The 21,501-nt window shown below is 50.4% G+C and overlaps 8 protein-coding genes across 8 annotated transcripts; 5 read left to right on the forward strand and 3 right to left on the reverse strand.

The window, feature by feature from the left end:
* Window positions 1-567: 567 nt before the first annotated feature.
* On the forward strand, window positions 568-1,369 carry N7511_008112 (AP-1 complex subunit sigma; the record flags this gene model as incomplete). Its single annotated transcript, XM_057130489.1, has 5 exons — window positions 568-578; window positions 626-659; window positions 722-839; window positions 901-1,175; window positions 1,304-1,369. 5 exons carry the CDS (start codon window positions 568-570, stop codon window positions 1,334-1,336), a joined length of 471 nt encoding a protein of 156 aa, XP_056982272.1. The 3' UTR covers window positions 1,337-1,369.
* A 530-nt stretch (window positions 1,370-1,899) lies between these two features.
* On the forward strand, window positions 1,900-2,949 carry N7511_008113 (RNA polymerase III-inhibiting protein MAF1; the record flags this gene model as incomplete). Its single annotated transcript, XM_057130490.1, has 2 exons — window positions 1,900-1,905; window positions 1,966-2,949. 2 exons carry the CDS (start codon window positions 1,900-1,902, stop codon window positions 2,947-2,949), a joined length of 990 nt encoding a protein of 329 aa, XP_056982273.1.
* Window positions 2,950-3,923: 974 nt separating this feature from the next.
* On the forward strand, window positions 3,924-6,004 carry N7511_008114 (uncharacterized protein; the record flags this gene model as incomplete). Its single annotated transcript, XM_057130491.1, has 3 exons — window positions 3,924-3,980; window positions 4,039-4,737; window positions 4,790-6,004. 3 exons carry the CDS (start codon window positions 3,924-3,926, stop codon window positions 6,002-6,004), a joined length of 1,971 nt encoding a protein of 656 aa, XP_056982274.1.
* A 352-nt stretch (window positions 6,005-6,356) lies between these two features.
* N7511_008115 (endoplasmic reticulum-Golgi intermediate compartment family protein) lies at window positions 6,357-7,701 on the reverse strand (the record flags this gene model as incomplete). The annotated part of the gene is made up of 2 exons (XM_057130492.1): window positions 6,357-7,564; window positions 7,617-7,701. The coding sequence occupies 2 exons, from the start codon at window positions 7,699-7,701 to the stop codon at window positions 6,357-6,359; spliced, it is 1,293 nt and encodes a 430-aa protein (XP_056982275.1).
* A 652-nt stretch (window positions 7,702-8,353) lies between these two features.
* Window positions 8,354-12,761, reverse strand: N7511_008116 (putative protein kinase; the record flags this gene model as incomplete). The annotated part of the gene is made up of 3 exons (XM_057130493.1): window positions 8,354-12,338; window positions 12,417-12,612; window positions 12,665-12,761. The coding sequence occupies 3 exons, from the start codon at window positions 12,759-12,761 to the stop codon at window positions 8,354-8,356; spliced, it is 4,278 nt and encodes a 1,425-aa protein (XP_056982276.1).
* Window positions 12,762-13,379: 618 nt separating this feature from the next.
* N7511_008117 (PEX28-32 family peroxisomal membrane protein) lies at window positions 13,380-15,107 on the forward strand (the record flags this gene model as incomplete). Its single annotated transcript, XM_057130494.1, has 3 exons — window positions 13,380-13,525; window positions 13,606-13,743; window positions 13,793-15,107. The coding sequence occupies 3 exons, from the start codon at window positions 13,380-13,382 to the stop codon at window positions 15,105-15,107; spliced, it is 1,599 nt and encodes a 532-aa protein (XP_056982277.1).
* A 223-nt stretch (window positions 15,108-15,330) lies between these two features.
* N7511_008118 (nucleolar protein 16) lies at window positions 15,331-16,116 on the reverse strand (the record flags this gene model as incomplete). Its single annotated transcript, XM_057130495.1, has 2 exons — window positions 15,331-15,907; window positions 15,962-16,116. Coding segments are annotated over 2 exons (732 nt in total), but the record flags the coding sequence as incomplete, so codon positions are not given.
* Window positions 16,117-16,279: 163 nt separating this feature from the next.
* N7511_008119 (Zn(2+) transporter YKE4) lies at window positions 16,280-17,689 on the forward strand (the record flags this gene model as incomplete). Its single annotated transcript, XM_057130496.1, has 4 exons — window positions 16,280-16,414; window positions 16,477-16,627; window positions 16,696-17,620; window positions 17,674-17,689. The coding sequence occupies 4 exons, from the start codon at window positions 16,280-16,282 to the stop codon at window positions 17,687-17,689; spliced, it is 1,227 nt and encodes a 408-aa protein (XP_056982279.1).
* Between the last annotated feature and the right edge of the window lie 3,812 nt (window positions 17,690-21,501).

Raw genomic sequence — 21,501 nt, forward strand, 5'->3', positions numbered from 1 at the left:
TTAGACAAACAGAAATGCCCGTGGAGTAAGTGAGTTGTTTTGTATTTTTATAGATGTCTTATTTCGAGTGCCCTGTTCCTCATCGAGATAGTAATTCCCGGTATCAGACAGGACAGGGGGTATTGAGCCAAAGTTGCGCTATTTAGGATTGTCGAGTCCAAAGTAGTAATCTGGGAATATTATATTGAATCAGAAATTGCCCAAACCAACCTCATGCCTGCCCTATTCTGCTCTGTTCTATAAAAGGGAAACTATAGCTAACCAAACCATGAACCCGATAACTTACAGTAGTCATATATCGAGCTTACCTCATTAGGTAGTGTGAGTGCCGTCATGAGGCGAGGGGTTGAGTCATTCGAGCCCCGTGCGCAAAGGACACGGAATCAGAGATGACAACAGAGATCACTAGCTATCTTCATTCTATTCTATCCTTGAATCCAATTTATTGCATCTTGTTGTTCTGGAGCTAGGGCTCAGCGGGGCAAATCTCCCCTCCGCTCCACGCTCCACCCCAAAGAATTTCTAGCCGTGACACCTTTCCCCCTTCTTTTCACATCACCCATCAACATGCCTGTCCAGTGAGATCCATCCAGCTCTGCAATTTGCTTCTACTGACCCCTGCCAGCTATCTCATCCTACTCTCCCGACAGGGTAAAGTGGTACGTTCTCGTCGCCCACCCAACTAACACCTGGCCCAAAACTAACTGACGCAACCTCGCAGCGCCTCGCAAAGTGGTTCACTACTCTCTCTCCCAAGGAGAAGGCCAAGATCATCAAAGATGTGACTCAACTTGTGCTATCCCGCCGGACGCGGATGTGCAATTTCCTCGAATACAAAGGTGGCTTTCTCCGCACGCGCAACCCCTTTCCTTCTTCCGCTGACCAGGACTGTTCTGCCAGACTCGAAAGTCGTTTACCGCCGTTATGCCTCCCTTTTCTTCATCGCGGGCTGTGCCTCGACCGACAACGAACTGATCACCTTGGAAGTGGTGCACCGATACGTGGAGCAGATGGACAAATACTACGGCAATGTCTGCGAGCTGGACATTATCTTCAACTTTCAAAAGGCATACTTCATTCTGGATGAGTTATTGATAGCGGGAGAAATGCAAGAGACCAGCAAGAAGAATGTTCTTCGCTGTATCAGCCAGCAAGACAGTCTGGAAGATATGGAGGTAAGTTGGCCAATCCCTATTCCCTCCCCAAGGCCACGATGTAGTACTCTGCCTCTGATGTCAGAGACCGAGTGCTACACTGTGACCCAGCCATGGCCATGGTTTGCAGCCGGGCTAACCTTCCCCAGGTTGAGGAAGATGTGGTTACCAAGATCATGTAGAGCCAAGCAGGTTCTTGCTCAGTTACATAGGCGCGCTTATACTAATCAATACAACGTGTTTTCAGGACTCAGATGATATCTCCCAGAACTTACACCGCGTTGGCCTCTGAGAGTTGGAAGCCCAAACGATCCATGGTTTCGCTGCCCGTGAGGTCAGTGCGGACTCTCACTGGCCAGCCAACACGTGACGATCGGAATCCCCCTCCCAGACTTCCCAGTTCATGTTGCTTCCCCTCTGATTCCTTTGATCCTTGCTCCTTGCTCTTCTCTTCATTGTTGCTTTTCCTTTTGAAAGAGTCTGGTCTAGTTGGTGTAGTTCAGATTTCCCCTTGTTCTTGCTTCCCCCCCAACTCCTGTTTGCGGTTATCTCCGACTATCACATCATCTCCACCCTGCGCCCACCGCCATCGTGTTATCACCTCACATCGGCGCTTCTTCATCTCTTCAGCTCGCCTTGAGATTATTTGATTCTCCAATCTCTTGGAATCCCCTGACTCTCACTCCAAGACACGTCATCCCAGGCTTATCGCCTTATCTCGGGTTCTCCACTACCCCAGTCCAAGATGAAGGTGTGTCATGATCAGTCGATCCCAGTCCATGTGGTATCTTGCTAACATGATACGCTTCAGTTCCTTCCTCTACCTGAGTTTGAGGATGTCACAAGTTCTCTGAACTTCGATACCGCCGACTGTCACATCGTTGGTGGGTGCGACATCTACACGACCAAGGCAGCACGCTCCGATCGGAAACTCTACAACCACATCGAACAATCGCTCGAGGCGCAATATGAATCCGTCCTGCGGTTTTCTGCTTCCTTGTCACCGCCCAACGCACATGACGCCGCCGAGACACTCAACCTATCCCGATCCAGTCCGTTCGGCCCCCTGAGCGACCATTCGAGCCGACGCACGTTTGCCTATTTGATTGCCACATTGAACGCAAGCCATCCGGATTACGACTTTTCTCATGTGCTCAGACCGACTGATTTCCGACGCGAGCGGAATCTAAAGCGCGTCATGAACACGGTCGATTCAACTCTCCTCAACCTGCGACCGCGCGAGAATGTCGACCTATCCCCTTCATCCCCCGCCACGCTTTCCGGCTCATACACCGCAGGCTCATCTTCCGCATGGGGCCCTCGTGTATGGAAGACGATAGACGAGCACATGTCTCTGAAGGAATGCTCAATTTACTCCTATTCTCCCGAAGAAGATCCGTCCGACGCCGATGACGGAGCAATTTGGAGTCTACACTTCTTTTTCTTCAACCCGCTTCGCAAGCGCGTCTGCTACATGTATCTACGCGCGATTCCAATCCTCAGCCATACACCCGATGAGATGATGACTACGCCATCCGGCAAGCGGACCTACGACGACGGATACCTTACACCGGATCTTAGTTCCAGCAAGCGCGCCCGGTTCTGGTTTGGAGACCGTGCGAGATCAACTCTCATTGCCAGTGACAGCGACGATGAGATGGATCGCACTGAGCCCACTCGACCTATGGACGAATATGACCATTACGTGCTGAGTGATGATGATGACCATGTGCCCGCTCGTCGGGGTACGGTCCGCGCCATGAGTGAGGAAATTGCAGATTCTATGGAGGTATAAGAGTTACGCTTTTATATTCTGCTTCGCTGCTGGTTTTCGCTGCTGGTTTTCGCTGCTGGTTTTCGCTGCTGGTTTTCGCTGCTGGTTTTCGCTGCTGGTCTTCGCTGCTGGTCTCCGCTACTGGTTTTCGTTTCTTGGTTGTCTTCTTCCCCCCCCCCCCCGTTGATCGGATTGAGTTTTGAGCTGGTGGCGTTGGGATGATATCTTCTCTATTGGTTTTCGGCGCAATCAACTTGCATGTTTTCCTTATTGAGGGTGTTAATATGATACATGTTGACATGATGGCCCCTCGACCTTTACTTGGATTGTGTCCATACTACCTAATATCATCCACGTTAATTATTATTGGGATGAATTTTACTTTCTTTTTCTTCTATATATCAACAATGCTGTGCTGTGTGCAATGATTCTAATTCCACTATGTAAGCAAGAGGCGACACTCGACTCATGGGATGCCCATGACTCAATCGATACCAAAATAGAAACCTCTCTACTCAGCCCAGCTCCACAGACTCAGTCCCAATCAAGCAGAAGCAGCGCAGGACCGGACTCCACTCTCAGGCGCGTTACAGTCCTGCAACTGCAAAGGCACCGCGTATACCGGCAGATCTTAGTTTACAGTTCAGAAACACCCAGTATTTACATGGAGTCTTCAATTGGACTTTAACTGTGTGAAACGAACAAACAGCAAGTTTAAGTGTTATGTTTGTTTATACCTGTAAGAATATCGAGCACATAACCCGAAATAAATAAAGCCTGTAGCTATACTATTCTCATAGAATAGTCCACCGGGAAATCTATGCGCCTGTCTTCATGTCGACGTCCTCATCGCAGTCTCTATACTTTGACATTGTCGATGCCTGACGTAGATCGGACAGGTGGCCCGTGCGCCCAATTGGGGAAAGCTGTCCATTCTCTCCCTTCCGCTCCATCCACACTCCCCGATTGATTTCATTACGATTAAGCATTCCATCATGGCCGACGACGAGGAGCGCATCAAGGCAGAGAAGCTGGCGGCAGCCAAGAAGAAGGTAAGTTCCCCGCATGAGAGACAGTTGTGTCAGTGTTTAATCAGACCAATGTTTGCAGGTGGCCCAGATGCAAAAGAAAAAGAAGAAGGCCAGCAAGACATCCACTGCTGGACTAGAGACACCAAAAGAAGCAGAGGCCTCTACTGAAGCCACCACCGAAGCAACCACTGAAGCCGAGCCTATAGAAGAAGCCGCGGCCACCGCAGAAACACCATCACAAGTCGAAACCCCCGCAGCCGCTGAGCAGCCAGAGGAATCACAGTCACCACAAGAACAGCCGGAGGCCGATGCGCCGGCTGAATCGCCCATCGAACCCATGCCTCCAGCGCCGACATCTCCCGGCTCAGACGCGGAGCCACTACCAATCCGCCTCGACACCCCGCGCGCAAACCATGGCCGACAGCCCTCCTTGTCAATCCAGTCCAAGATGCGGTCTTCCTCGTTCCGCAAGACTTCCGTTTCCCAGGGCAGCGTGTCCCCCTCCCCACCTGCAACACTCAAGTCCCCCGCAGGGTCATTACCGCCCCTGACCGGAGATGGGGAGTCGGTTCACGAAGTATTCCGCAAACAATCCACGAAAATCGAAGAACTTGAGAAGGAGAACAAACGACTGGAGAAGGATCTCTCGGATGCAACTTCGCGCTGGCGCAAGACCGAGGAGCAAGTGGAGGATCTGCGCGAGGCTTGTGTTGATGGTGCGGAGTTGAGGGAGAAGTTAAAGAAGGCCGAGGAGCAGGTTGCTAGCATTGATGCTCTGGTACGTTCGTTTATGGTCTATGTCTGGGATTAGTACTGACTGTATTGAATAGAATGAGGAGATTCTCTCTCTCCAGCGACAAAACTCACAGCTCCAGACGCGGCAGCATCGCAATGCCAGTGCTACTTCGGAGTCGCCGCCGGCCGACCTTGCTCGCCAGTTGGAGTCCAAGTCCGCTACGATTGAAGCTATGGAATTGGAAATTTCCAATCTGCGCGCTCAGGTCACTTCCCAGACATCTTCGAACGACGAACATGAAACCAAGGTTGCTGCGTTGGAAGAGAAGGTCTCGAAAGCCCAGACAGACCTTGATAAGTCTCACAGCGAATTGGAACACACCAAGCAGGCTTTGACGCGAGCTACCGAGAAAGCAGCCAAAGAAGGCGTCGACAAGACCTCCACCGATACATTGATTCGGAATCTCCAGCGTGAGATCGAAGAACACAAGACCGAAAAGGCCGAGTCAGAAAAGAAGACTGAGGCCCTGGACAAGAAACTCCAGGCAATGGCCAACCTCCACAAAGAAACCGAGGCTCGACACCAGACCCGCCAACGCGAGAGCGAAAAATCAGAGAAGGAAATTGCCGTCATGCGCAAGAAACTCGCCAGCATCGAAAACGAGAATCTCAGACTCCGCGAGGAGCGTGACCGCGTACGCACCCGCGAGACAAGCGGCGGCGCCGACGACGAAGCCCTGGATGAGCTAGAAGACGAAGAACGTCAGCGTCTCGAACGTCGCATCCGCGAGCTAGAAGGCGAAGTCTTCGATCTGCGCCGCGGCGTCTGGCAAGAGAAGCGCCACGAACTATCCGAACACTACCCAGAAGACGGACCCAGCGTCGGCGCCGGTGATGCAGCCAATGCATTCGACGACGTTGACCTTGTCGGTGGACGACCGGACCATGCCCGTCGCCGCAGCATGGGCCAGCAACAGCACTCTTCCTTCTCGACTGTTCTCTCTAGCGGCTTCGCAGCCTTCACTGGAGCCGGCGGAAACTGCGCCCGCGCTTCATCGTCTAACCCATCTCACCCACCCGGAACACGTGGCAGTCTCGAGCTTGTCTCGGAAGAAAACCTGGATGATGAATTCGACGAGGATGCGTTTGCCCGCGCACAAGCCGAAGAAGAAGCCCGCAAGCGCGTCGAGTGGATGCGCAATATCAAGAGTAAGCTGCGTGACTGGAATGGGTGGAGATTGGACCTTGTTGACAGTCGGGCTGGTGCTGAAGGTGCTGGTGTCGGCATGGGTGAGATCTTTGAGGTTTGAGCATGGCATCTCTTGTTTCATCGTTACTTTGACATGGCGAGCGGGATAGGATGGGATGTACGATCTGTTTTTATATACCACGAGACTGGGCTCGACTTTACTGTAGTTGGTCCTCTCGAACAAATGAATGATTATGCAAAGAACAGAAAAGCAGAGTAGAGCAAAGCAAAGTCAAGTAAAACAGAACAGAGCAGAACAGAACTCCTTATGCAAAGACTGTGTTGTAGGATATCTCATGAACACCAATATAAAAGCAGATGCAACAACTATGAAAACAGGAAACCCAAGAATCAACCTAACACGCTCACCAAGTCCAATGCACTCCACTCAACACGAGCCGCCAACAACGAACTCAATCAGAAGCAGACTTCCCCGTCAAATAACCCTCCATAGACCGACCCCTCCTCCGGCCCCAGACCTCTCCAGCCCAGGACGAAATCTGGTAAATCCACCCACCAGTAACGAGAACCCCAGAAACAGTATTAATCAACCTGATCAGCAGCGCCAAGAACCCCGTGCGCTCCTCACTAACCAGCAAAAGGATCGGTTCAATATTGTACTTGAAGAAGATGCCCGGGACGACCATGGGCGACTCGGGGATCGCGCCGCTCTGGCTGGTCGCCGCGTATTGGTTCGTGAAGACGGTGTTGCGGCCGGAACGGGCTGCAGCTGACATCGGAGACCGGGTGTAGGCATCTAGCGCGCCTTTGCCTCTGCTGTAGAGGGTTGGGACGACGGACAGGAAGTATTGGAACTTGTAGTAGTGCGAGTCGCTTTCGGCGATTGTTTTGTCCAATGGGTTGTGCAGGGTTGGGTAGTGCGGGCCGAAGGAGAGCTCCGTGATCATGTGGGAGAAGTTGAAGGCTGTTGTTGGAATGGCAGTGTTAGCTATCAATATTTCGAGACAATAGTAATGGCAGAGGGTGCAAGGTGCAGGGTGAAGGGTAGAGGGTAAAAGAGCAAACATACTCGAATGATCCAGATGCGCCCCGGCATCACGATATCCATGTCCTCGCGCTGTGATATGGAAATCACCCTGGACCTTGTTCCCTTCCAGACTCCCGTAAATGCGACAAGCATTGGGCACATCGCCCCTCCGCATGCGCGGGCCCTTGGGGAACTTGCGCCAGGGATTGTGACGCACTTCGCCGAGGACATGTCGCACGTGAGAGTCGGCCTCCTGCTCCTCGAGCCGGTCGTTCTCCTCGTGAGACAGAGTCTGGTACTCGTGGGCGCCGGCGTAGGTCTCGTAGTTGCGTTTCGCCATCCACAGGTCCCAGTTCGTGTCGTCGCGTTTGAGGAGCTCGCCGGCGAGAATGCGGTCACCTGCTGCGTCTTGGATGTTGACGCGGAGGGCGTCGCAGGGCATGTCGACGACTATGTCGAGGTTTAGTTGGAGTTCGTGCGAGACGCCTTTTTCAACGCTGAATTGTTGGTGTTCGGTGCCGCGCCACCATATTTTTAATTCGGTGATGCTGAAGAGCGTGCAGACTAGTAGGATTACGACGGTCCATACGCCTCCGCTGCGGGTTGGGGTTGTGTAGGATGATTTGGTTTTGGCTGGTTGGTTAGCTTGAGGATCAATCAGAGTGGGCTGTGTGTATTTACTCACGGAAAGCGTCAAAGGTCTTTAGACCTGCCAGATTGGACTTCTCTCCGAAGGCATCTTCGTCGAGGCCTTTTTCAAAGCCATTCATTGTTAATTGTTACAATTGTTGGTGAGAAGAGTTGGAGAAGTGGAGTAAATAAGATAACAATGAGGCCAAGTCGCCCGATTGCGCGTTCCGTACCTGCATGCTTGGCATTCGAGTATAACACTTGGACTATTTTACTCTTGCTATATAATGTTAAGTATATTTACTACGTCTTGGATAGAGACAGGGAAAAGCACAGTCGAATCGGACACTCATTAATTCAAAAGCATCTAGCCAACACATAACGTCAATTGCTCTACAGGAGCATGCTTTGCTCTTGAAGGGATGCAAAGATAACAATGTACAACAGGCATCGGCCTGGATGGGATCATCAGCTATAAACGGAACGAAGGGAAATGCATAAGCAAGGATAAGGTATAAGCAATGGACTTTCACAAGGTCATCATAGGCGCAATGCAAATGCAGTCACAAAAAAAGGGGGGTATTAACATGAATCATGCATCTCAAGGGTTCCTCCGAAACCAGATAGACAAATGCTGACACAAACCACCCGATGCAAGTTCAATAGAAGGGGAAAAAGGCGTAAAAAACAAAACAAAAGTTATTATTACAGAGAATTCATAAACAGACATGCAAAGAAATCATTTCCTCTGTCAGCTGGTCAGCATCCCGTTCGACTCTTTCGTTGCCTGGCCTAACTCACTAGGCTTGTCACAGCCGCCGCAGTAGCAAGGTCGGGTTTTCCACTGATACTCCGGGCAGAGACACGGGGAAGTGCAGAGCTCGCGGCAGTGGTGTTGTGGGACGCTCGCTTGGCGGGGCTGGACGGGGGACCATTGATGGTCGAGTGGCGTTTCCCGCTGCTGCCTTTGACAGGGGAAGTGCCAGAGACATCACGAGAGCGCGTGAAAGTCCCTGTCTTCAGTGTGCCTGGAGGCTCAGGGAGTGGGCGACTCGAGGACGTCGCTCCTCGCTTGGAGGGCGAGTTGGATGCGTAAATACGAGGCCGAGGCGCAGGTTTGACTCCAGTAAGGAACTCGTGCTTCAGTGCATCGTGGGGCGAAAGTCGGCGAGCCGGGTCCCAGCGGAGACAGCGAGTGATGAAGTCAAGGAAAGCCTCATCGTCACACTTCAGTGCCTGCCGAAGTTCCTTAGAGCTTGGCCGACGCCGACGTCCCTTGGAAGACACAGTCAAGCGTGGTTTGCCCAGAGAGTCAAAGAACAGCTTCTTGCGAGAGCTCTTCTCGATCAAATGTTTCTCAGGAGGACCAAAGACTTCCATGATGCAGGCAAGCTGCTCTTGCTCATTCTCTCCAGGGAAGATGGGATAGCCAGTGAACAGCTCAGCTAAAATACAACCCAAACTCCACATATCAATAGGCATGCCGTAAGACATTCCAAGGATAACCTCGGGGGAGCGATAGAAACGACTCTGAATGTAGGTATATACCTTTTCATTCTCAAAGCAACTTGAACCAAAGTCGATGACACGAATTTCCGAGTTCATTGGGTGAACGAGAAGGACGTTCTCGGGCTTCAAATCACAATGAATCACCTTCTTCGCGTGCAAAAGAACAAGACTGCTCAGCATTTGCTTGGTAAACACACGGATCAGTTTCAACGAGAAGCCTCGGAATTCGTGTGCTTTGATGAACTCGTAGAGGTTCATGCCAAGCAGTTCTGTGGAGATGCAGAGATGACCACGGAAGTAGAAGCTTTGAGTGAAGTTGACCACGCTGTGCTTCCCATTGGGATCCCACTCTTTCAATTTTTGAAGGAGGTTGACCTCAATAAGAGCTTGCTGGTGGAACCGCTTCTTGTTACGAATAATCTTGATCGCAACAAGGGCGCCAGTCTTGTGATCGACACATCGCACGACTTGGCCAAAGCTGCCCTTACCCAAAACATCCACAACCTCGTAACGGTAAGCTAAATGGTCACCCATTACAATGTTATAATCCCCACGGTCATCATCATATCCGAAGTTTGCCGCACCAGAGTGGAGATCCCCAACATGTTTCTTGGCGGTTTGAGTACCACAAAAGAAGATATCACGATAATCAATGATCTCGCCTCGTTCAAAGATGTTGAGATTTGCCATTTTCAAAGCCTGGGCTGGACTGACACGATCTTTTGGACCGGCTTTACGGCGCAAGTCATCCAGTACTCGTGCTGCCTTTTCAAAGTCTTTGCGTTTAGAGCCAAGGCGCTTCATCTCCTCATCAGCAATCACCACATCTGTATCAACACTCGTGTCGGTGGACCGAGGAGCAGCTGCAGCTGCAGCGCTGGATCGGGCATTGCTAATCATCTTATGTACCGGAGAGATATAAGTGCTTGTCGCACGCTTTTGAGGGCGATCGCTGCCGCCAGACTCATTCGAAGGACTCGGTCCCAGCTGAAGACTCTTCTCACTGCTGACACTGGGTTTCCGAGCAGCCGGGTTTGTCGCACTCGAGACAGAAGACTGGCGCCTAGGGTTGAGATAAGACGGTTTGAGACTGGGGCTTGTCGAGCTGGCCGAAGACAAATTGTTCCACGTCGCGGACGCCGGGAGTTTCGGTGGCGGCATGTGGTTGAACTTGGTTGGGTCAGAGTCAGGTTCGGACGTTTTCTGTGTCCGCGAGTTGCTGCGAATACGGGCAACTTTGAGACGATCACGAAGCGAAGAGCTAGACGCAGTTATGCTTTCGGGCTCAGAAGGTGTTGATATCTGACTGAGTCGTTCCGGCGCAGGGGTGAACATGGCACTCTGAGTTTGAGGCCGGGGTCCATTCAATTTGTGCGTTTGCACCCGATTCGAGTAATCGCCACTAGCCTGTTGGCGAAGATGGTTGAGGTCGGCACCGCTCTTTGGCAGCGTGTACGAGGCATATGGAGAGATATTACGTGTTGAACTTGGCGTTTCAAAAGATTCAAACGCGCTGGTACTACTAGACGCTCGCAAAGCAGCAGTTGATGAGCTGACAGCAAAGTGGGAGGTGCTGCTTCGAGCTTGAGTGAGAGGCACGTGCTCATCTTCGTCGCGATAACTCCAGAAATTTGCTTTGGACGCTGTCATCGGAGTGCTGGGCGTCTTCGACAGGACCTGGTTGGAGGGAGTGTGGGTTTTTCGGTCGTCAGTGTCTCTATCCTTCAGTGCATCAATCTTGGCTGCCATAGGCGTGCCCAAAGGCAACAAATTCAAAGGCGGGAGTTTCAAAGGCTGCAAACCCTTTCTTCCACCTAGAACGGTCGAAGTCCGTGATCGTGAGTCGGGCGTTTTTGTCACATTACCAGTCGAATTGTCGGGTTGCTCCACTTCCGCGGTCTTCGGTGCAGACTGCGCATCAGAGTCTGACTCCCGGGTAATATCCAGCTGACCAAGATCCGTCGTAATACTAGACTTTCTTGGGACCGGGAAAACAGGCGCATCCAATTCCCCTTTTGGTGATTCGTAGGCCTTCGGAATTGCTGGCACAGGTGGCACTTCTTCTCCGTTTGAGCTTGATTGCTCTGTTCGCGGTTTTGGTGTAGGAAGCCGCGAGGAGGAAAAGTTCTGTGAGAGACGATTTTGGAGAGAGCTACCAGAGTTTCGTGCCGAGTTATAACTAGTGCTCGAGGAGACTGACAAACCTGAACTGTACGACTTGCGATTTGGATCGGGCGTAGTTCGGTTTGAGGAAGGTGTGACACTCTTTCTTGGGATTTGAGATGGTGATTGGGTCGAAGATAGTGGGCGAACGGGAAGTGGCTCTGTCTGAGTAGGTGGTGTATGTGGCATGGGAGGAGCAGGGGGTGCCATTGACATTCGCTTCATCCGTCGTGCATCAGTAGGGCTAATGGTACGAGCACCAAGTCCTGTTGCATGGGACGGCATAGCGGAAGCACGCTTGTTGGTCGAAGAAGGTGTTGTAGCCGCTGCACCGGCAGGATTCTTGATTGGGGTTCTCACGGCATTAGTGGAGGATGATCGCGAGTGGTCAACAGCCCCGGACGCGGTCAAAAATGGTCCAGGAGGTTCCCGCGGGCTGGGCTGGAAGGACTTCGCCTTCAAGTTTCGAACGGATGTTGGGACCTTGGTTTCATCGAGATTAGTTTCTGGCAGCCGAGGACGCAGGAAGTTCGAATCCGTTCGTGTCGTAGTGTCAGTACTGAACTTGCGGGCACTTAGACTTGCGCGTCTTGCCGATGAATTTGTAGGAGCAAATGCGCCCGAACTGATCGACTTGCGTGAGCCCCGCGAAGCAGTGTTAATCCCACCAGCTGGCTGGGCTAAACTCTGACGGCGAGCGCGAGTGTTGGCAGTGGATGCTGTTAACCCTGCGTTGGTAGGGACCTGGCCATTCGGACGCTGTACTTCACTCTTTCGACGAGCAGAAGCATTTCGTGTGCGATCCGATACGTTGCTATAAGTGTGGTCTGCCCAGGGATTTACCCCGAGGCCAGCCGCGTGATTCTCTGCACCCCCGTGCCCAGGCATAGGAAAGTGGTTCAAGCTGGGTTCGCCCATGATGCTATTGTGAAAGTCGTCAAAGTTGACAGGCGATAAGAAATCCATGTTGTCTGGGGGTGTCTGATTGGCGTCTAATTTCGCAAGGTTACCAACACTGGTAGATCGAAGGTTCAAGCCTTTAGTTGAGTCGTTCGTAGAGTCAATTGAAGATGTTCCAGAATGTGCGTATGAACCAGTTGGTTTGCTGGTTGGGGGTTGTTAGCCAGAAGATCGCCGCGAACGAAGACCCTGATTATGAGGACAGGACGTGGAGAATACATACCTCCACCGTGAAGCCTCTTGCGGTCGCGGGCCTTGTGGGACCTTTTGGTCTCGAATTGAAAGTCTTCTCCTGCCAATCCCACCTGTGCGCGGACCAGCAACCCCTTTTGAATATTGGGCGTCAAAATCGGTGGATGAATTCGAAGGGAAATTGGTCGAAGCGGACTTTTGCAGGCGTCTGCGGGCCGGTGCCTCTGCTGTTCAAGATGGTCAGCCTCCAGCTGCACCTCGTGGGGCATTGTCACATACCTCCAGACCCTGAATCATCATTTCTTGAGGCATAAGATGCTTGTGACTGCTCTGCCCGCGCTTGACCCCTCCCCGTGATTTGCGGTTTTGCCGACATTGTTCGTAAATCCATGTATTCTCCGGTGTAAAAGGAGGATCGTCAACTCGTTGAAGAAAAACAAGAACTGGACCGTGCCAGGGAGTCGCAATTGCATTCAGGAGAAGTGCGAGGTCTCAATAAACAGAATAGGGGAGAAATTTGAGCACCGTCGCGCGACTCGGACAACAGTTACCGGTCCATCGCGAGGAGACAAAAGAAAAGGCAGTCCCAGGGTAAGTTCTTTTTGATCCGAACCTGGTACGAAATAATTTTTGGGGAGCTTCGAGGGTTGCTGGGGCAAGTCCAAGGCGGTGGAAAAAGAGACAATGGGGGGGGGGGAAGAGGGTTAAAGAACAAAACAAAAGGCCAACGTCTTAGCAATACTTTTTTCTATACAAAAAAAGACAGAAGTAACAGAAAGAAAGGAAAGATCCAAGACCAGAGATCTGTTTCAAAGGAAAGAAACCAAAACCTCACAGACAAAGCTTCAAACTGCAGTCCCCTGATGCAAACAGTGCTTATGTCAGCTCCCCCAGATCGGCACCTTCACATGGACAAAGAAACCCGTGGACGAATAGCCGGATCTTTGCTTCTCTTCTCTTCCTCCCTTTGGCATGTCTGTGAGTCTCAACTGCCATGGATGAATTCAGCCCGACACCCCGGGATGAGTCACGGTCATCGTCTTCAAATTTGAAGAACGAGAGGCCGGGTTCGCCTGACAGCACCCACTCGAGATCGTCGTCCATGTCTAAAAACTCCCTTCAAGATCGTTTATTTACAAAGTATGTTTTACATGGCTATACTTCTTTTTCTCTCTTTACTATATTTGGTAACATTAAGAAACGAGTACTGACGACCATAGGCTCCTCCAACAAGTCATTCCGAAAGACGATGATGAGGATGAAACCGACTCAGGAGACAAGGCCTATGCGTCGTCCCCTAAGAAACCGGCCTTTAGTTTGCCGGTAATGGCGAACAATTTCCGTCGTTTCAATGCCAGGTGAGACTGACACGGATCCAGATATCCACCGTTACTAAACCTGCTATAGAATCGGCGTGGTATTTCTATTCCAGTGCCAGGTTGAGCGAGTGCTTACATGGGAAACACCAACTCATACCCTCTCACTTCTTTTTGTCTATTCTTTCATATGCTTGGATCCTCGCCTACTATTGATTCTGCCCTTGGTGGTGCTCTTACTGTTCATCATGGTACCTGCCTTTGTGACTCGTCATCCACCACCTCCAAACACCTCCACTTCGAGTACTACTCCGTACTATTCTTATGATGGACCTGCGCTGGCACCGGCAAGGACCATCAAACCAGCACCAGAGACCTCCAAGGACTTTTTACGGAACATGCGAGATCTGCAGAACGTCATGGCCGATTTCTCAGACGTGCACGATGCAACTGTCTCTGTAGTTGCACCATTAACGAATTTTTCGAATGAGAAGCTCTCATCGGCTCTTTTCTTGGGCTGCACAGTGGCTACTGTGATATTGTTCATCAGTGCTCCTCTCTTACCCGTGAAACTCGTCCTACTAGTCGGCGGCAATGCGGCAATTCTATCAATTCATCCAACTGTCCGGCAATTCTTTGGGGACCTGATGCAAGACATGGCTGGCGATTTCTTGGATACGGACTCTACCCCAGACGACGAGAGAGCCTCAGATAGGTTTGGTTCAATGCCCGCGAACCCGACGGCGGCAATGTCTTCCCTGGAAAAGCTTGCGGATATTTCGTTAGACACGGACCCGGAGGAGCGTGAGGTAGAAATCTTTGAACTGCAGCACCGGGCCGCAGGAACGTCGGAATCTGGATGGGAGAGTTTCTTGTTCAGTCACGCGCCATATGATCCACTCTCGCCCTCTCGCATTGCCGGGGATCGTCCACGTGGATGTCGATTCTTTGAGGATGTTCGAGCCCCATCTGGTTGGAACTGGAAGAGTAAAAAGTGGGAGCTTGACCTAGACTGCCGCGAATGGGTTGTGGAGCGTATGATCACTGGGGTCGGTTTTGAAGTTCCTGGTGTGACTGCGGAAGGAAATGCGATTGTCGATGAAGTTGGTGGTTGGGTTTGGGACTTGCCCCCTGCCCGTTCACTGGATACAGACGATGAGCTCCCGCTAGCTTACGGGGATCTACCAATGGACTCTCCCACACCAAAAGAGAAAAAGAAGTCTTCCAAGAACAAGGATAAGGAAAAGAACAAGTCCTCTGGCCGGGATTGGGAAGAAGGAACCCCTGCATCCTTTGGCGTTGGAGAATGGAGACGACGCCGATGGGTACGAGTAGTACAACGAATCAGCCTTCCGCCGGCGGGAGTTCTCACATACTCAACATTGTCATCGCTGAACCGCAACTAATCAGAACTACGAGATAATGAAATCACTCAGAAGTGGCAGCTCAGCCTGCCGTCCATTACTGAACAAATATATATACTGCTTGGTACATTCACGTCCACACACATTCACACACATCCATGTAGATAGGCACTTTTGACAAATGAACCCCGAATAAACAAGAATATAACGCCAGACTCGCCCAACCCGGATGCACAGAATAAAAAATATAAAGATACAAGCCCGATTAAGCCTGAGTCTTCTTCCACTTGTTAATCCTCCTCCGCAGATCACCCTCACTCTGCTGCATGGGGTTGAGCTTGCGGTCCCGAGCCATAGCAATGAAGTTATCGCCGTGCTTCTCGATCAAACGCAGAACCCACTCCTCCTCACGTTTGCTCTGGTGCCGAGGCTTCTTGGCCCGAACACTCTTGCCCTCCTGATCAGCCTGGCGCTCAAGCTGCTGCACAACAATGGAGTCGGTCAGGGGGTTGCTCTCGATCTCGCCGTCGGAGATGTCGTTCAGAGGGTCGTTGAGGGGGTTCTTGCGGGAGTGCTGGCGACCTGCAACCCGGATGCTGTCGACGTCGTCGTGGATGACACGCAGAATCTTGCCAGTCTCGGGGTCACGCTCGACCTTTGTCTCGCCGAGGGTGAGTTTGCCTGCAGCCTCCTTGGCGCTGCCTTTGATGTGGAGCGAGTTCTGGTTCTCGGGGAATTCCTCTTCGTTGCCGGGAAGACGTTCGCGGCCACCGGACGAGGCGTTCAGCTTGTGCATCAAACCAAGGCGCTGGTAATTTTGTGTCAGGGTCAGGTTGCGATCCCTTGAGGAAAGGTTAGTATCAATCTGCGATGGTTACGACAGGAGCAGCGCATACCAGTTGTCGGCGATGATCTGATTGCCCAGGACATTGATCTTCTTGTGGCCGCTCTTGAGGCGGTTATCCTTGGCGCGGGCCTTGGAGCGCCCGGAGCGGGCCTTCTTCTTTTGCAAAACCTTTCCCATTGTGAATGTGGTGTTGAATGCTGAGTTCTGTTGATAATAAAATCAAGCGTTATCGAAACTTTTTTTCTGAGTTTGCAAGTCTTGGCATGTTTGCCCAGGGTCCCGCGATAAGTGGTCCGACCACCGATAAAGCGGATCTGTTGTACTCCGGTGTTTTGTCCTCCTGTCACTCTCCCCAGACTTACTCGCAATGGCTTCTCGGTTCTTTCCATCGCGCCGAACGGGTCTTGCTATCTTTGCAGGATGTGTCTTGTTCTCGGCCTTGGCTGCAGCTAATGCTGGTCCCGGAGATCTCTCCGTGAGCCAGATTGAAGACCAATTGCAGGTATATTACTCTGTCTTTTGTGCAACTAGCTTCCAGCCGACACAGAAACTGACCTTATACAGAGCTGCCCGTTAGTTGAATCACTCAACGAACACAAGCGTGCCACCCGCCCGGAAACTACCAGCCTGACCTCGAAGATCTTCGCTGTTCTCTTCCCCAGCAGTCCTGCCATCAATGCGCTTTTGGCAACCTTGTATATCTCTGGCCCTCCTAGTGTGTTTCCCATTTATCAAGCTATTCGTCAAGCTTGTAACATAATTGGCTGACTAGATCTGCGACAGACTTCCTGCTGGCACTATGCCCACCCAACATCGACCCCTCCTCTCTGTCCGTCATGGTCGCTTTCGCCGTCGGCGGCCTGCTTGGTGACACCCTCTTTCACCTTTTGCCAGAGATCTTTGTCGGTGAGGCCTCCCCCGATCATGTCAGCTTTGTCATGGTTGAGCCGAACAAGAACCTCCTACTCGGCCTCGGCATTATGGTCGGTTTCTTCACTTTCGTAGCAATGGACAAGACCCTGCGCATTGCAACAGGCGGCGAAGCTCACGACCATGCTCACGGCCACACTCACGCTGAGGTATCTGCCGCAACTACCACAAGCGCCGATTCCAAGAGCAAGTCCAATGGGGAGCTGAAGCAGCGCAAGTCGACTGCCAAGGATTCTACTCCCTCGTCTGATGCCACCTCAGAGAAAGAGATCAACCCTAGCGTCAAGCTCGGTGGATACTTGAATCTCATTGCTGATTTCACTCACAACATCACCGACGGTCTTGCCCTCTCGTCCTCATTCTATGCCTCGCCAACGATCGGCGCAACCACCACAGTGGCCGTTTTCTTCCACGAAATTCCCCACGAAGTTGGTGACTTTGCCCTGCTTATACAGTCCGGTTTCTCCAAGCGCAAGGCCATGGGTGCCCAGTTTGTCACTGCTATTGGAGCCTTCTTGGGAACCATTATCGGAATTGCCGTGCAGGAATTCGGTGGCAACGGAACCATCTTGGATGATGGCTCTGCCGTTGGACTCATGGGAACTAGTCTTACCTGGGGTGACATGCTTCTTCCTTTCACTGCTGGTACTTTCCTGTACGTCGGCACTGTGGCTGTCATTCCTGAGTTGCTTGAGACCGGCAAGGACAAGGGTGTTGAAGTGCGGAAGACTATCACCCAATTTTTGGCTGTTGCTTTGGGTGCGGGTATCATGCTTGCGTAAGTTTTGACTATTTCATTGATCTAGTGAGTGCTGGCTGACGATCTTTTAGCATTTCTTGGGATTAAATACCTGACTAAAATGAGCGATACTGACCTGCCGGTATGCCCTGGCATATTACATATTAATCAAATATGATAGGTAAATCTTGACCTGACAATAAGGGGAATATTGAATATGAAAATGAATCAGAAAGTAGTGTTTTGAGCTAGTACAAGTATGCTACATTACGAGAGCAAGCTTTAAGTTCAAGCTCTACCACTATATTGAAGCTAAACAAACAGAGGTGACTGTAAGCTCTACATTAAACATGTAGCATAGAAAGGCAAAGACCCTAACGTGCTCCCGGGCCAATTCAGTCGGAACATCCTTTTAGGCTCCCCTTAGGGTAAGGCTATATAGCAAAAGAGCCGTTAGAGAGACAATAATCAATCAAACTGACCCGGTAACTTGAGTCCAAGTCAATCACTCACTCAACTGTGCTCAACCAATCCCACTGCTTCTTATCACAGCCTCGTTGCTCCACGCTATATTCTACACCAACCCTCTTCAAGCGTCACAATTCATAATAATGCTACCCTTGAAAGAAGTCTCATCCTCATTGAACTCAGCACTCGAGAATCTCCAGACGCTACCAAGGTAAAACTCACGTCTTGAGGAATATATATAGTACTGATTGCATACATGAAACTTGAAATATATAAAGAAGAGAGAATGAAAACGATTTAAATAAGGACTTAAAATGCAGTGACAAGGCTGATAGAAGATGGGGCTTCTGATATGATATCCCAAGTGTTACAGAGGACCTCTGAATGTCGGAATTGCAGAAATTTCTCGATTTCCTTTTAGATAAAGTTTACATTCTTTCTCCTGGAAAGGGCAAAATGAAAGCTCACATATCCTCATTATAGTAATCATTGATTAACATAAGGAATAGATCACATGTTCCGAGATTTGAACCATTATCCTCACTATGCTTTGTGATGAAGTTGTTTCAGTAACCATTGAAACAGCAAAAGTTCATTCTATCTTCTCCATTCCCCCCACTATTCAGAATCATTTATTCCTCCATCCTCCCAGTGTTCTTTTACATCTTGTGGGCTCGAGCTTGGTCTAGATCAGTCGGTGGGTTTGAGGGTTCAGTCGAGCCTGTTTCCGATGTTTCACATCTGTAATTCCCCCCTGATTGATCAGTTGATGGTCAGATCCTTCTAGTATCTGATAATGACCTGACCTTTGCCGCTGCCAAAACAAGACAATTACTGGGCGATTATTGGGTAACCAGGCTGTGCTTCTTTCGGTGCATAAGCAATCTGCTTCTAGTCCACAGGTGAAGGACATTTAAGCGGCATGATCCTGATAGAAAATGACGCAGTCAACAAATGCCTGAAGATTAGGGACGATCCTCCAAGGGGGTATAGAGTCAGATCATGTCTCATTCCAGAATCACATCTGAGATCATGAGAATCTCGTCACATGTGAGAATGAGAGAACCTCGATAGGGATAGCGCATGAGACCGAAAAGAGGATGAGCTTATAGGAAAGTATTTACTAAAGCCATAATGAATGCTGGAAAGGGTGAATGTGGAGGAGGAATCAGAAAAGGAAGAAATATCTCTTTTATGCCGAGATGATTGGGCCATCTGATGCTAAAGATGAGACCTTCTACGGGGGGGCCTAAACACGTATCCCCCTTGACCTCAACCTCATACTTTATTAAGCTTATTCGATGGCTCGACCAAGATCTGCATTTTCACATCCATAGTTAAATTTACTGTCTATTTGCATTTAGGTTGGGCTTCATGGCAGTATCAAAATGTGCCATAGACTGCGATCTTGTACTCACACATATATCACCTAAAAAAAAGTTTAAGGCTTCAACAAACCGCGGGTGTACGCCCCCAAAGGCGAACGCAATCTTCGATCTGCAAAGTAAACATTGAGTCCGAATACCGACTGAAATCAGGATTCAGCATTAGCTTGCTGTTGAGAAACAATTGACTGGGCAATCATAGTTCGACACAACAATCAGACCCATAAGCAACGGAATTTAACACTGGATAATGTCCAAGACCAAAAGGGTCACGGAGTCAGATAGCCAGATTGCCAACGAGAGAGTTTCTTCTGCTAGCCGCCCAATTGAGTAAATAGCTCATCCACAGCCGAGAGACGAGCACGTCAAAGACCCGAGGCACACAACACACAATCCACGGCTAACATCTCACCAGCAAACACTCAATCACAATACCGTCAGGGTGGCGTGTTTTGGGCATCACCAGCAGCCAAGATGGGCAGCACACTCCACCCAAGCTCCGCCCACCACCAATCTCATGCGATATCAGGCAAATCTCGGAATTGACTTCAAACGCTAATGCAGCAGAGATAAAGCAGCTTCCATATCTTCCACCTCACTATCTCACTACAGTATAGAGAATACGGGGGAAAATACACCCACCCACCCACCGTACAGTACGAGCAGCCCTAACCCACCAATCCACCCATCCCGAGGTAACCTATAACGTTAATTTAGTACTGTACATGCACATGTACATGTACATGTACGCTCCAGCACAGATAAGCAGCCCTGCCAGCAGACAATACAATATAGTACAGTACAGTACATGTCCAATAGCCCAGACATATCCTATCCATAATCTCTCCGATATTGCATATAAGTTAACGGTACGGAGTACAGCACACAGTCCATGTACAGTATTGACCCACGGCATATCAGCCTTAGCATACACCATTTACCCCGCCCACCTGCATAACGCATCAGTCTCACCTTATCTCACCCCTACGCACCCTCTCAGCCCGAAACATGCTGCGACAAGCCGCCGCTAAAGACGCTTTATTTGACGAGTACATGAAGCCACATGCGACAGAGCGCAGAACACCCCGCTTTGTCGAGCCCTTGGATACAGTATTGGTTTCAGGAATGCGCCGAGGCGAGAAGTGTCTGGCTGGAGGGGGCGCGGATGGGTGGGTCTTGGTGATTACTCTTTGCAGAGTCAGTGATAAGTTAGTGTGTGTGTGTGGAATACTGTGTGGGTAGGAGGTCAGGATTTACAGTATTGTGAGCTTTGGAAGAGAGTTTGTGGATCGAGTACTTTATCGCCGCTCTGGTTTGAATGGATTTGAAATCACATTCGCTAGTCAGAGCTGCATGCTTTATTGGCGGTGGGTTTGTCTGAGGACTTCTTGCTCCCGTATGTTGCAGTCGAGTATGATGCACACTTAAAATAGGACTATGGTCTCACTGTGTATTAGAGAATAACTTCAATAAAGTGAAAGCTGTTGGAGATGTTGCTTGGAATTAGATTTCCGGAGTATATGGCTCGTAACTTTGGCCTTCTCCGATGTGGTACAGGGAATAAGTCCGAGAGTCTCCAGAGACCGAATTCTACAGTACAGTAACAGTCTGCAGGGGGAAAGCCGAAACCTACAACTACAGTATATGTCAGGCTGTTCTTCCAATCATAGGAGCATTGGGGGAAATCCAAGACACAGTCTGACTGATTTGGCTGATTTGGCTGATTTGGGGATGATTTCCAACTGACCTAACGGTGTGTTGGATGATAGGGGGCATATGCAGCTTGGTCTCCGATGATGAAACCACCAGCCCATTCTGCAGCTAACCTCTTTCAGCAGCATAGATTACTTGTTGCTTTTTCTACTTTTTCTGCTTTTCCTTTGCTGTTTGTTGGATTCAGCCCGTGACTGTAGCGGGGTCATCACATCCTTCCGCTGTGACTATCCGGCTCATCCGACACGTACAGTGATGTACACCCTGGACTCTATCCTTTTCTAGGCAGTTCGATGTCTAGATCTACCACTATATCCTATTCTGCAGCCTACCAGATGTGGCCCTGGGTCAGGG

This window comes from Penicillium nucicola, assembly GCF_028828085.1.
Source record: "Penicillium nucicola strain IBT 29836 chromosome Unknown utg000008l, whole genome shotgun sequence".
NCBI classification, from domain to species: Eukaryota; Fungi; Ascomycota; class Eurotiomycetes; order Eurotiales; family Aspergillaceae; genus Penicillium; species Penicillium nucicola.